At 43.4% G+C, this 11871-nt stretch overlaps 1 protein-coding gene across 4 annotated transcripts; it reads right to left on the reverse strand.

Moving 5' to 3' along the window:
* Positions 1-1455: 1455 nt before the first annotated feature.
* Positions 1456-11820, reverse strand: kcnk4a (potassium channel, subfamily K, member 4a). Of its 4 annotated transcripts, none has more exons than XM_047334418.1 (8): positions 11211-11820; positions 8804-8962; positions 7639-7913; positions 6788-6905; positions 6063-6223; positions 5475-5661; positions 5031-5167; positions 1456-4910 (listed from the first exon to the last, which is right to left on the reverse strand). In XM_047334418.1, the coding sequence occupies exons 3-8, from the start codon at positions 7825-7827 to the stop codon at positions 3810-3812; spliced, it is 1893 nt and encodes a 630-aa protein (XP_047190374.1). In that variant the 5' UTR covers positions 7828-7913; positions 8804-8962; positions 11211-11820; the 3' UTR covers positions 1456-3809. The 4 variants fall into 4 exon arrangements, with proteins under 4 accessions (XP_047190374.1, XP_035505652.1, XP_035505651.1 ...); XM_035649759.2 differs by having other exon boundaries at positions 5031-5224; XM_035649758.2 differs by having other exon boundaries at positions 6788-6926.
* Positions 11821-11871: the final 51 nt, after the last annotated feature.

An 11871-nucleotide genomic window follows, 5' to 3' on the forward strand; every position in this document is an offset into this window, starting at 1 on the left:
GTGCTATTGTGCTGTATCTATTGACTCCAGGCTTGGAGTGTTTATTGACATTACAGTCTCTGCGATGAGTTGAACAGAGGTCAGGTTAAGTCAAGTGTTTCTATTATTTTAGTCCTCCCAGTTTACAAACACGACGAGAGCAGAGTAGTAGAAATACAGAATCCCTAAACATGACCTCAATGCTAAAACATAAAATTAACCTAAAACATCAGTGCACAACAAAACAAAAACTGAACATGAAGAGCAACATTTAAGTGAACTTTAAAGAATATATCCTGCTAAATTCCACCTTTGTAAAGTATGTCACACTGAAACATCTAGCTTAATTTAAAAACATCAATCTTGAATTTAAAAGAATAAAAGTTTAATCTATCAATTTTTCCTTGTAAATCTTTACACGATATAATTAGTCATGCTAATCAAATGTTAAAGGACAGCTATTACATGTACAACTTGATTTTCCAGCAGAGACCTGATATTTGACTGGTTTTTGATGAATTCTGTGTCAGTATCATTCTGAAAGGAAACAAGCATTCACAATGCTCTTTCAAAGATAAAGAAAAGTTTAAAAAACAATAAAAACCACCTACGTTGGTTTTTCCGATATGAAACAAGTTGGACTCCAAGAAATCCCAGAGGATGAGGAAACAGACCCTCAACAGGATTGTAGCATTTCTTTCCTTTATTCTGCTTTCTGGAGCACAATTGAGCTGAAGTTTTGCACATTAACACGTTATTTGAAAGTGTGTAGATATATATTATAAATAGAATTATAATATAATATTTTAGCTAAAGATATATATATATTTTTTATCATACACAAATCTTCTTGAGGCTACAGATCAGTAACCTGATGGTTTGGTTCGTAAGCATTGAGAGAAAAATGTCATCAAAATTAGCCAGAGGCCAAAGTGACATTTTCACAATGCTTGTTATGACCACTTCATAAACCAAACCAATTTTATTTATTTTTTTTTACTGGAAAAAAAAATCTTATTTGAGAAAATGTTTGACAAATTTGCACTGAATCAACAAATATTGAAATAGTTGTCCGTTTATCTTCTTCCAATCGTCGATCAGTTCGCCTCTTCTTGTATTGGCTGTTGTAGTTTAATTCATAACAAAGGATCATATTTAGCTATAAAGCTATATTTAACAAGCAAAAATCTTAATTTGAAATGTAACTTTAGTCATCAAGTACAATATCTATCTCTAGCAGTGGAGTAGAAGAATAAGATTGTATGAAAAGAAAAGATTCAAAATTGTAAATTTACTCATTTTACCACTGAATTTAGGGAATAACACTCAGATTCACAGGACAAAGTGTCGATCATTTCTTGATATTTCGATTAAGTTTTTAGGTTTTACAAATTACGTCCCCTTTCTGAAATTCACGTTTAGAAGTTAAGGCCACACATTTTGTCTGAAACTGATGAAGTCACCAGGGAAACACAATTCAAACATCCTGACTCTCCACCTTCTTTTTTATTGCATTTTTTAAAAAAGAATGAAAAGGAAAACATTCATAGGTCAGGAGTCAGACTCATAATGACAATTTTGCTGATGGGCCACGGACCGGCATAGAGCCACATGAATACCTTTCTCCTTACAGACCACTGTCAACAAATTGCTAAATATGTGGGAGCCTGAATCCGAGTGTGGATTCAGAACGTTACTTATTTTGGCTCTGGCAGGCGGCGTGCTGCCACAGTTTTCTCGTGTAGTAGCCCCTGGTTCTGAGTAAGCAGGAACTGATCCCACATCCACCAAGAGCAGGGTTCATTCAGGACTTTCAGAGTTCGGGTCATTTCACACCCGCTGCTCTCCACTGTCCCGACTTCATTCTGCATAGCAACTCTGTACAGCATGCTATAAACTAAACTTGATTCGTGTAGGGTGAGTGCAAAAGAAATTTGGATACCATACAAAATACCATACAATTCATCCCCTCCTCTATGCGCTATAGAAATAAATTTGACTTGACTTGACTATACTAAGGAAATTATATGTGTACTTTATTTGTTTTGAGATCTTTCTGGAGCTGTCTATTTAGAGTTTTGCCACTTTTCCAGCGTGAACACGCTCAGAAAGAGTAAGTAGTGTATCCATAGGCGCTACAGGCTCCGGCTAAGTAAAGGGCATCATGTGCATCGCTGAGGTCAAACACAACTTCCTCATCTTAAATCTCCATCTCCATCATTTCCATCTATGTTTACAAACTTGTACTCGCCCTCTTTCGTCCCTTGTTGGTACAGTAATGTTGTAGCTGTGTCGTTTTGTTCAGTGGAATAGTGCAGTGGCTGAATGAGTAATATCATGTCATCCGTGTGCACTTCATCACAAGCGAGATGGGGACCCAAAAACTACAACACAAAACCCAGCTCCACACTGGTAACAGTGTTCACAATAACATTAAAAACATCATAAAGGCATCTTCACACACAAGCCCTGTTGATATAGAACGACAGTGTAAATCTGATAATCATCACTTTAATGTGTCACTGTAAGAGAATATGAGGCAGCCAACTGCTGACAGCAAATAGCTCTTGAATGGCGTGTACACACGTCGAGGGACACTGGATCGTACAGTTCTCAAACGCCACAAACTTTTAAAATAACCTCAGCGTTACTTTAATAGCTCTCTGGCCACTCGTGCCCGAAGGCGAGCGCACAAAGCCGCTTATCATGCTGGAAAGGGCCTCAAACATTTGAACACAAAGCAGTGGACAGTAACTCTCTAACCCTGAAAAACATTCAAGAGTCGTTTCATGAACCAGCATATTACATAACCTTTAAGGGAAATAGTTAGCTGCCCGTTTTGTAATCCTTCAAACTCTCAGGACAGTTTTCATCTTGAAGAAGGTTTTCAATAGTCAGGACCTGTTTGACAGCATCACACAGCAGACAGGCACTGGTCTGAGGGTGAGTACTGACGTGCTGTTGTTGTGGCTCAGCTCCTCCACCACCCGCAGGTTGTTTTTTATTTCATGGTACTAAGACACCCAGAGCCTGACGCACTCGCCCTTGTGATCAGCTCAGTCGATGAAGGCCCAAACTGCATTCGCACTCACTGAATATGCGGCATTTGTAACTTTGTGAATCCTTCCTCCGCTCTCTCACCCGGTTCTTTTTCGTAACTGTGTATTCATTTTCACCTCTGCTGTAAAACCCCGGCTGGATTTGAAGCTATTAGTCACTGAGCAAAGAGAAGCCTCACAAAGCACCAGCTTAAGTCTGACGTTTACCGAAGAATATGTCTGTGGAGAACAGACTGAGCTCAGAGGCTGAAAGGCGGATCAACATTGTGGATAATTATGTGTAATGGTGTCTGGATAATGATGCGACTCTTTGCCTCCTGAAACCTCACATCAGGTGTGGCCGATTTTAAATTTAAATATAATTGCTTTGTTTGAAAGGCCTGTTTGCCTCCCTCTCTTCAGATTTATACAAAACCCCCTTTTTTCCCGGGCACTTCCAGACAAGTCATGTGCACTGTGTTCATGTTGGTATCTCTGTGAAGGAGCAGTTGTAAGTCATCTACTGTCTATTTAAAGAGGCGACTGTCCTGCGCAAATATCTGTTGAGCTTTGCCAGATCGCAAAGTAAAAAAGCAAAATTTATGGGCTGACTTTGCGAGGCTAACCATAAAAAGCATTGATTAACAGCTGACAGGTGAAGTAAGATTTGGATATGGTATGCATTTTGTGTTTGAGTGAGGTCATCAGGTTTTGCTGTAAATGGCCTTGTTTTGGATTATTTAGGTTTTGTCAGGTCTCGACTTTGCACAATGTCGTGGATGTTTGCGGTCGTCAGAGCGCAGGAGCTGAATCTGTCTGCTTCTCCGATTGGGGCCGGTCTGACAGAGGGGAGTCTGGAGGTGGTGTGGGCGGGTTGGATGGTGGCTGCATGTCACTGTTGGGCCTTCTCACTTGCAGAGGGCTCCACCTGTGTGGCAGCTGCCTCCTTATGCTCCTCCTCTTGGGCTTTCGCGGCCGTTTCCTCTTCTCCTCAGCCGATGGCTGAGCGCGGTCGCTCAGCGTGTCCGAGGACTCGTCGATGTACGCCAGGTTCTCCCCGAAGAAGTCCAGCAGCTGGCAGCTGGCGGAGGAGGCCGTGTTGAGGGGAGGGGAGGGGAGGATGATTGGAGGGGGACACGGAGGAAACAAGTGGGGAGGAGGGGGAGAGCAGGGGTGAAATGTAGGGGTAAGTGCATGTTTGTGGCAATTGTTTTCTACAGATCCACGTTTCTCTCCTGGAATCAGTTTGTGTTTCTGTTGCGCCGTGTCCATGTCTGCTGCTCTCGATCCGCCCTTCTCCATGGTGCTGATGGTGTAGTAGGGCTGGAACTGGTGAAGTGCCAGGAAGGAAGAAGAAACCGAGGAGCCGTCAGATCTGGAGTCGTAAGAAGACTCTGATCCAGAGAGAGATTCTCCCTGCATTGCTGCAGCTGCAGAATCAAGCTTTGAGGTGGAGTGGGCCACAGGGAGGGAGAACGAGCGAGCCAGCAGGTGAGGAAATGACCTGCTCACCACCTGCAGATTCACAGCGGGGTCGACTCTCAATCCAGGCCCTGCTCTCGGGACCGTTCCCCCTCCAGCGGCGCTGACCCGTGGCCTTGACCTCGCCAGCACCGCCCTGTCGAGGGCTGGACGGGCCTCCAGCTGGTTCGTGGATCTGGAGATGCCGGCCCAGCGGTTTGGCAGGTGTCCATTCTCTGATCCCTCTTGAAGCCAGTATCCCAGAGTGCCATGGGCTCCCCGGCGGACACGACGACGCCCGCTGCGTTTCCATCGCCGGCGCTGCAGGAGGAAGGGGTCGTTGAACTCCAGAGGGTTTGGGATGCGGAAGTCCATGGACATGTTCTGGATGTTCTGGGTCCAGTCTGTGGCGTGGGCCCTCAACTCCTCCATCTGAGAGAGGGAGAGAGACATGAGCAGCAGAACAGAAGAAGATAAGGGTCTATATAATGTGAGACAAGAAGAGCAGCTGTTCCTCTCGTGGCACTTAGTCCTGCACCATATGTGTCTGACCTCAGCGCGGGTCCTCTTCGACAGCACCCTCAACCAGTTGCCTATCATGGTGAGGATGGAGGCGAAGTAGGCGAGACCAAACACTATCCACAACCACACCAGAGGCTTGAAGAACAAGCCATCCTCACGACCACCACCTGGACACAGAGGGAGTGGGGTTGAATGTGTTGTGCCGTTTATTCCTTTGCTCCCCACTATGGACAGAGGTCAGGGGTCAGGGTCAGACACATTCTGGAATGTCGTTTCTTGTTCAGTGAAAGCTCTACAGGCTATAGACATGATTTCAATGAGGGCGGTGTGGTTGGAGGCTTTTTCTATCAGACCAACTGTCCATACCCAGAATCATATTGTTATTCCGTGTGTGGGTCTTTACCAACATGTTGGAAAACCACTGCTCCAGACCAGTTTGTAATTGAGACTCCGCACAAGGTTTTGTGTCAGTACCTGGCACGTAGTCTCCGAAGCCGACGGTGGTGAGAGTGATCACGACAAAGTAGAGCGACTCCAGAAGAGACCAGTCCTCCACTCTCTGAAACACGACTGTTGGCACGGCGAGGAAGATCAGACAACCAATCAGGATGGAGAGAACGGCGGAGATCACGCGCACGGTGGTTGGCCTGACCATCCGTTTCTACAGGAGAGAAAGAAAATGGCAAACGCAGAGTCAGTGTGAATTACGATAACTTTTTTGTGATAGAAAGAAGATGAGAATGAGATCAAATTTAATGAAACCACAGAATCATTAGATTTAAAAACAATTGGTGTGAATTTAAGTCTCAACAAAAGAAATGATCTTACTGGCTCTTCCTCTAAACAAACCCCATTTGCCGATGAGAGGTTTGTTGACCTCTGCTATTTCCAATAATAAGCTTTCACATTAAAATCTATTGTTTAAATAAATTATAATAAATAACAAATGAGAATACTTCACAGCGGAGTTAGGGATAAACAAAACACTGGTGCATAGCTGTGATTCAGACAGGTGTTAATCCAACTGAGCTTTAGTTCCTGGGCAGGGCGGAGCACTCTCACCAGAAAGAGGGTCTCAATCTTGGCCACGGCTCTCCGCAGCACGGTGCCCATGTGGTCACTCACTCCAGCCAGCAGGATGCCAAACATGGGGATGCCCACCAGGGCGTAGCAGACGCAGAACAACTGGCCGTACCACGTCCGAGGAGACAGGTTCCCAAAGCCTGTTGAATGAAAACAAAACAAAAACAACACTAAGACCTTTGGCTGTTAATATGAACGAAATATGAAGTTGTAAGGAGACTCCGTATTTTAATCATCTTAATTTGGAGGGATATGCAGTACACATAGGCTGTGACCGTATCGTTTGTGACCATGTTTTGTATCCGTTCATTACATAGATTTAGATGCCTATTATTAAAGATGAAAAAGAGAAATAAAGGACTTTTCGATTGTACCGATAGTGAAAATATGTAAATAAATCAGTCATCAGTGGATGAAAAGGTCACTGTCATTTGTAAATTCTTTTAGAATGGCCCAGCTTTTAGCTTATTTTTGGATTAATGTGATATTCTAAGGGTCTAGAGATCAGCACTGCTGTCTTGAAATGTGTAACCAAATCTCCATGTCTAAAGTTTCTCAGGCCCCAAGTTCACTTGAATGCAGAATCCCCTATAAAACAAATATGCCATCAGCATTATTCGTACGGTTAACAAAGTACGGGAAGCATTTTGTTGTTGGAGGATCTTCAAAGTTTCCCCCTGAGAGTAAGACCTACTGCCACCCACCTATGGTGGTGATGATGGTACCACAGAAGAAGAAGGCGGAGGGCCCGTCCCAGCGGCTGGTGAAGTTGGCAGAGAGGCTGCTCACATCCAGGCCTGCGTCCACCGCAGTCACCAGTCCCTGAAGTGGAGGGAGGAATGTCTGTTCACAGAGTCAGCTCGTCCTGTTTAGACTTGTATCTGTTTAAGCTTTAGTTGATTGTATTTTAATTGTATCTGTTATTCTTATGTTGCATATGTAGCTCATGCCTCTCTTTGCTCACGGCCACAGAGCAGCACAGATTAAGCAGATAATATAAAGAAGGAGATACAGTAAAATCTGATGAAAACATTGGATATGTGTTAGATTCAACATAACATTAAATGACTTAAAGACAGTAAATGAAAGGTACTAACCAGCCTGCTTGTTTATTTTACAAAAAGGACGGAAAATAATTTGGATCACCTGATAATTACTCAATAATTTGCAGATTTAAATCGGCCATCAGCTAAATTGTGCTGCACGGTTTACAGTACCAACTTTCCTATGGTAAATAGGAAATATAGTAAGCCTTTCTCATATTTTCAGTAGATTGATACCTGTCCACTGGTTAGGATTATGTTTTATGACAAATAAATAATTTAGGTCATCTGACCACATCCTTTCTTCTTTCACATTTCCACTTCAAGAACTAGATAATCATGTGTAGGATTGTTGAGAGGTATGAGCGATAGTTACATGTCTATTTATGTGAAACCCAATGTTATGTGTCTTTAGGTAAACATTCGAGTCATCTCTCGTGTCAAGCTTAATCACAAAGCGTCAATTCTGTATAATCTACACAAAGTGTTTTGGTGACATCATGTGACGATACCTTGATGAGCTTGTGGAAGTCCAGCTCGGTGACACAGGAGTTATTATCGAGGAAGTTATGCTTGGTTCTGAGCAGGTCTTCGTACGACGAGCTCTCCTTGGGGGCCTCCAGGGTGCGGAAAACAAGCGCTCCCATTCCCAGGTACAGCATGACCCCAATCAGCAGGGCCAAGAGGGTGGTGTACCGCATTTTCCCCCCGGCCCTCCAGGGTTGAAGGTCGGAGCTCAGAGGCCAGGATCTGGTCGGGCTCCCAGTCAGGATACAGGGGGGCACAGCTGGTCATAAACAGGAAGTTCCTTTTGACTGTACTGTACGTGTGAGCGTGGAAACATGTAAACAGGGAACAAGTGTTCTTGGAAGGCCGACAGATGTTAACAACCGTTATTTATAAATCGGTGTCAGTGTTTGACAGGGATTATGTAAAGAAACAATTACTGAAAGGAAAAGTGAGCTGAAGTTAGGAGCTGATGTGGTGTAAAATGATAATATTTGGTGATAACTATACTTTGACCCCACTGAGTGGATCTGTGGACTGTAATGATTGTGCAGAACAGATGAAGGTTCCTGGTCATAAAATGCAGATTACAGTATGAATTAGTTTGGTACCGTAAAAAAGTAGGTTCAGGTTCAAGTCTAAACCACAAACACTGTTCCCATCCCTGTATTATAAGCACACGGAGAGACACTGCAATTTTTATTCCTCCGCCTATTAATTGTAAAGAGAGCCGTTCATAATGTCATTCCCTAGTTAGCAATGAACTTCGCCGCATTAAAAACAATAAAATACAAGATCATGATGTTCACAATACAGGATGATGATGGGGACAAGGGGCGGGAACATAATATTGTCCAGAAATACTCCAGACACATCTCTGTTTCCTCTGTGTCATTGAGGAGTTGTGTACGGTGTTTAACTGACAGCATGCCCGGAATCTCTCCAAACACAAAACATATCAAAGAGATGTGTTCAGTGCACGATCAAACAAACGGCCGAACAGACGGTGCAGTGTGTTGAGAAGAGCGTCCAGTGTGCTCACACCTAAATGCAACATTGTAATATTGAAAGAGACTCTTTTTCACTTTCAAATGTTTTTTTGTGGTTTCTTTTCCGACAGCGTATGTGATAGAGAATGTTTTATAACCGAGCAGACAGTAGAGACAGTACCTTAAGCCACTGATGTCAGGAGCTCATCCCATGTTAGAGCTCCACAAGTCAGGTGAAACATTTGGCTCCTCTTTCCAGCTTCTCTCTCTCTCTGGTTCACTTGTCGTCTTCGGGGCTCAGCAGTTCGGCCTTGGGTCCATTTCTTTCTTTCTTCAAGGCCTTTGAAGACAAAATCACTTTAGATTACAAATACATGCAGACACGCATGTAATGTGTTCACATGTATTGCACAGCTTTAGGTTGGCACAGTTTCCCCGTTTCTCTCTCCATTTCAAGAGGTCATGAGTGTTCACATTGTTGGGACTTTGTCATAATAACCAGGGAGGGAGTGACACACACCAGGCCGCGCTGCCAGCGGCGCTCACAAATGATTAGACTCTGCCAAAACTCCAGGCATACATCTTGACATTAATCGAAAACATGTTTATCCCTTATCTTCATTTGGCTTCTAATAATTTCTTTGATCTGTGTTTACGTTTGGCGCGCGCACACACACACACACACACACACACACACACACACACACACACACACACACACACACACACACACACACACACACACACACACACACAGAGGGATTCAGGAGCTTCTTCTCCTGGGTCGGTCGGCCCTGGTTGTGTCCACATGGACCTTGACAACGTCTTGAGATTTCCCAGGTTCTGGCCAACTGTTAGCATTCTGCGCTAATGGACTGCTGGCTTTGGTTGGAGAGCACAGCCTCGCTCTCTGCCCCCGGCTTCAGCACCGACAGATATTATTAGTTATCGCTGTCTAAACCTCCGCTGGCATATTTTTATATTTTGCTAAGATATGGTGCGAGGGGGCTTTAGAAAGAGCAGGGCTGTGATCTTATCATAAGCTAAACAGTGAGGCAGGTGGGGCGATAAATCATGAGGGGAGCTGTTTGAAATGAAGCACAAGGCCGACAGAAGATGTACATGGGCCATTCTGAGGTTTTACATTTAAGGAAGGTGTGTTATACAAGTCTGACCAAACAGAGGAACAACAGGAACTAAGAAAACATCACTCTCAAATCCATTTGTCAATAATCTCATCATCGTGTTTCTGGAGATGACGAGACACTTTAACAGCTTTAAAAAAACCTAAAAAAAAACACTTATTGTCACTCCACTGTGAGGTTTTTGCCTCACTGTGCAGAATGATGTATATCCAGAGTTATTATTTTCAAACCGAGCTGCTGGGGGAGGACAGTGGGTCTGGGCCGTGTCCTTAAATGTGTATTTAAGACATGAACACACCGGCAGGAGCTGTTGGCATCACAACTAGTATGGAGCCAATCCGGGGCTTAATGTGACCCTTACATGAAACAAGCGTGATGTGGAAACACTATGAGTTCTGCAGTTAAACCTTTGAAATGAATACTATTTTAAAGCAGAGCGGGGTTTTTAAAAAGAAGAAACAGGCTGTGGAAAACACATATACAGCAGCGTTTATAGTTCAAAGTATTAGTGAGTGTTTTCGTGTCTTCAAAATATCAGAGCGGTCTTTAACATTGTTTTATGACTTTTCTCATTTTATGAGAACATTCTAGAGCAGAAGATATATTTCAGAAATCTACTAAAGAAAATGATGAAATACTGAATTCTAAATACAATGGATTGTCATATGCTCTTTATCTGTGATTGATGTTGTCTGCAGTTTACACACAGCTCTACTAATCCTGAATCTGAAATGACTCCGACAGAGTTAGAAAACTCTCTCCATGGCAGACAAAAGAATATATACATACACATACATATGTGGCAGCCTGCAGACGAAAATGTAGTAATTAAAACATTACCAGTGCTGAGGGAAAGTAGAGCTCCTTCAGATGTAACTACCCGCCCAAAGTATTTGTCAAATACTTTGGGCGGGTAGTTACATCTGACGTCAGGAGGAGATCACAGATTTCAACTCTGGTTCTCTTCTTTCACTGGGAAACAGTGATCCTCAAAAAATAATGATAGGACTGTTTTTGGATACAGAAGCAGCATAGAAAACGATAAACTGTCTGACATCTTGTGAGGCCACGAAACCAGATCAAACGCTTTAATCAAACGCAGCAGTTTTTAGCAAAGGAACACAGATGCACCAATTTTAATACATTGCTTTTAAATTTTGCACTTCTGTAGAACCATGGGTTGAGAGAACTAAAATGGTTCAGCAGGTTCTCAAATCAGCGTGAGAGTATTTACTATATTTGGAAAACCTAAATTAAAAAGAAAAAAGGGAATTCTGGAAAAAAATACCCACGAGCCACACATGCAGACTGAATATAAAACCAAGCAGCGTGCATTATAAAAACAATAATCTATAAAGTGAAAAATAAACCCCGTCTGTCATTTCTCAAGAACACAGGTTTTTATTTCTCAGCGATCCCATGAAAGAAATACATTTTTCTTACCTTCAGTTTGAAGATGTCGCTATCCGAGTTCGCCTCATGCAGCATGTGCTGTTCGCTCACCATTCAGCACTCAGTGAGGAACTCTGTGTTTGTGTGTGTGTGTGTGTGTGTGTGTGTGTTGTGAAAGTGCATGTGTGTTTTCTCCTTGGAAGGTGTTTCCCCATTCTTGTGACCCTACATCACTCTGACAGAGGAGAGCAGATCGGAGTAGGAGGAGGGGGAGAAGAAAGGGACGAGGGAGGCCTTGGCTCGAGTGCATGTGAAGTCCATCGCAGCGCAGAGAGTGTGATTTAGTGGCGTCAATGCAGAGGAAGAGCAGAGGGCCCAGAGTTTCCTGAGCTGGACGTGGGGGGGCTCGGCTCTCTAAATCCTTCGCCCTCCCAACTCCTGTCTTTTTGGGAGGTGGAAAGAGACACTTGTTTCTTCAAAGTCAGACTTATGTTCCAAACTATTCCTCTTGCTGTTGAGGAGGAATTGCATCATGAAATGAAACAGGCTCTAAATTTGGAAAGCTCAACTCCTCCATCCACTCTTAACTTCTTTGATCCGAGTCCGCTCCTCAAAATCTTTCAGTAAGTTATCCACAGTGCACATGACCAACAGGCAAAGGGAAGAGGACTGTGGTAATTGAGGAAATACTTATGTGATTTCACCAAGATAG

The sequence above is a fragment of the Scophthalmus maximus genome, chromosome 9 (genome assembly GCF_022379125.1).
Source record: "Scophthalmus maximus strain ysfricsl-2021 chromosome 9, ASM2237912v1, whole genome shotgun sequence".
NCBI classification, from domain to species: domain Eukaryota; kingdom Metazoa; phylum Chordata; class Actinopteri; order Pleuronectiformes; family Scophthalmidae; genus Scophthalmus; species Scophthalmus maximus.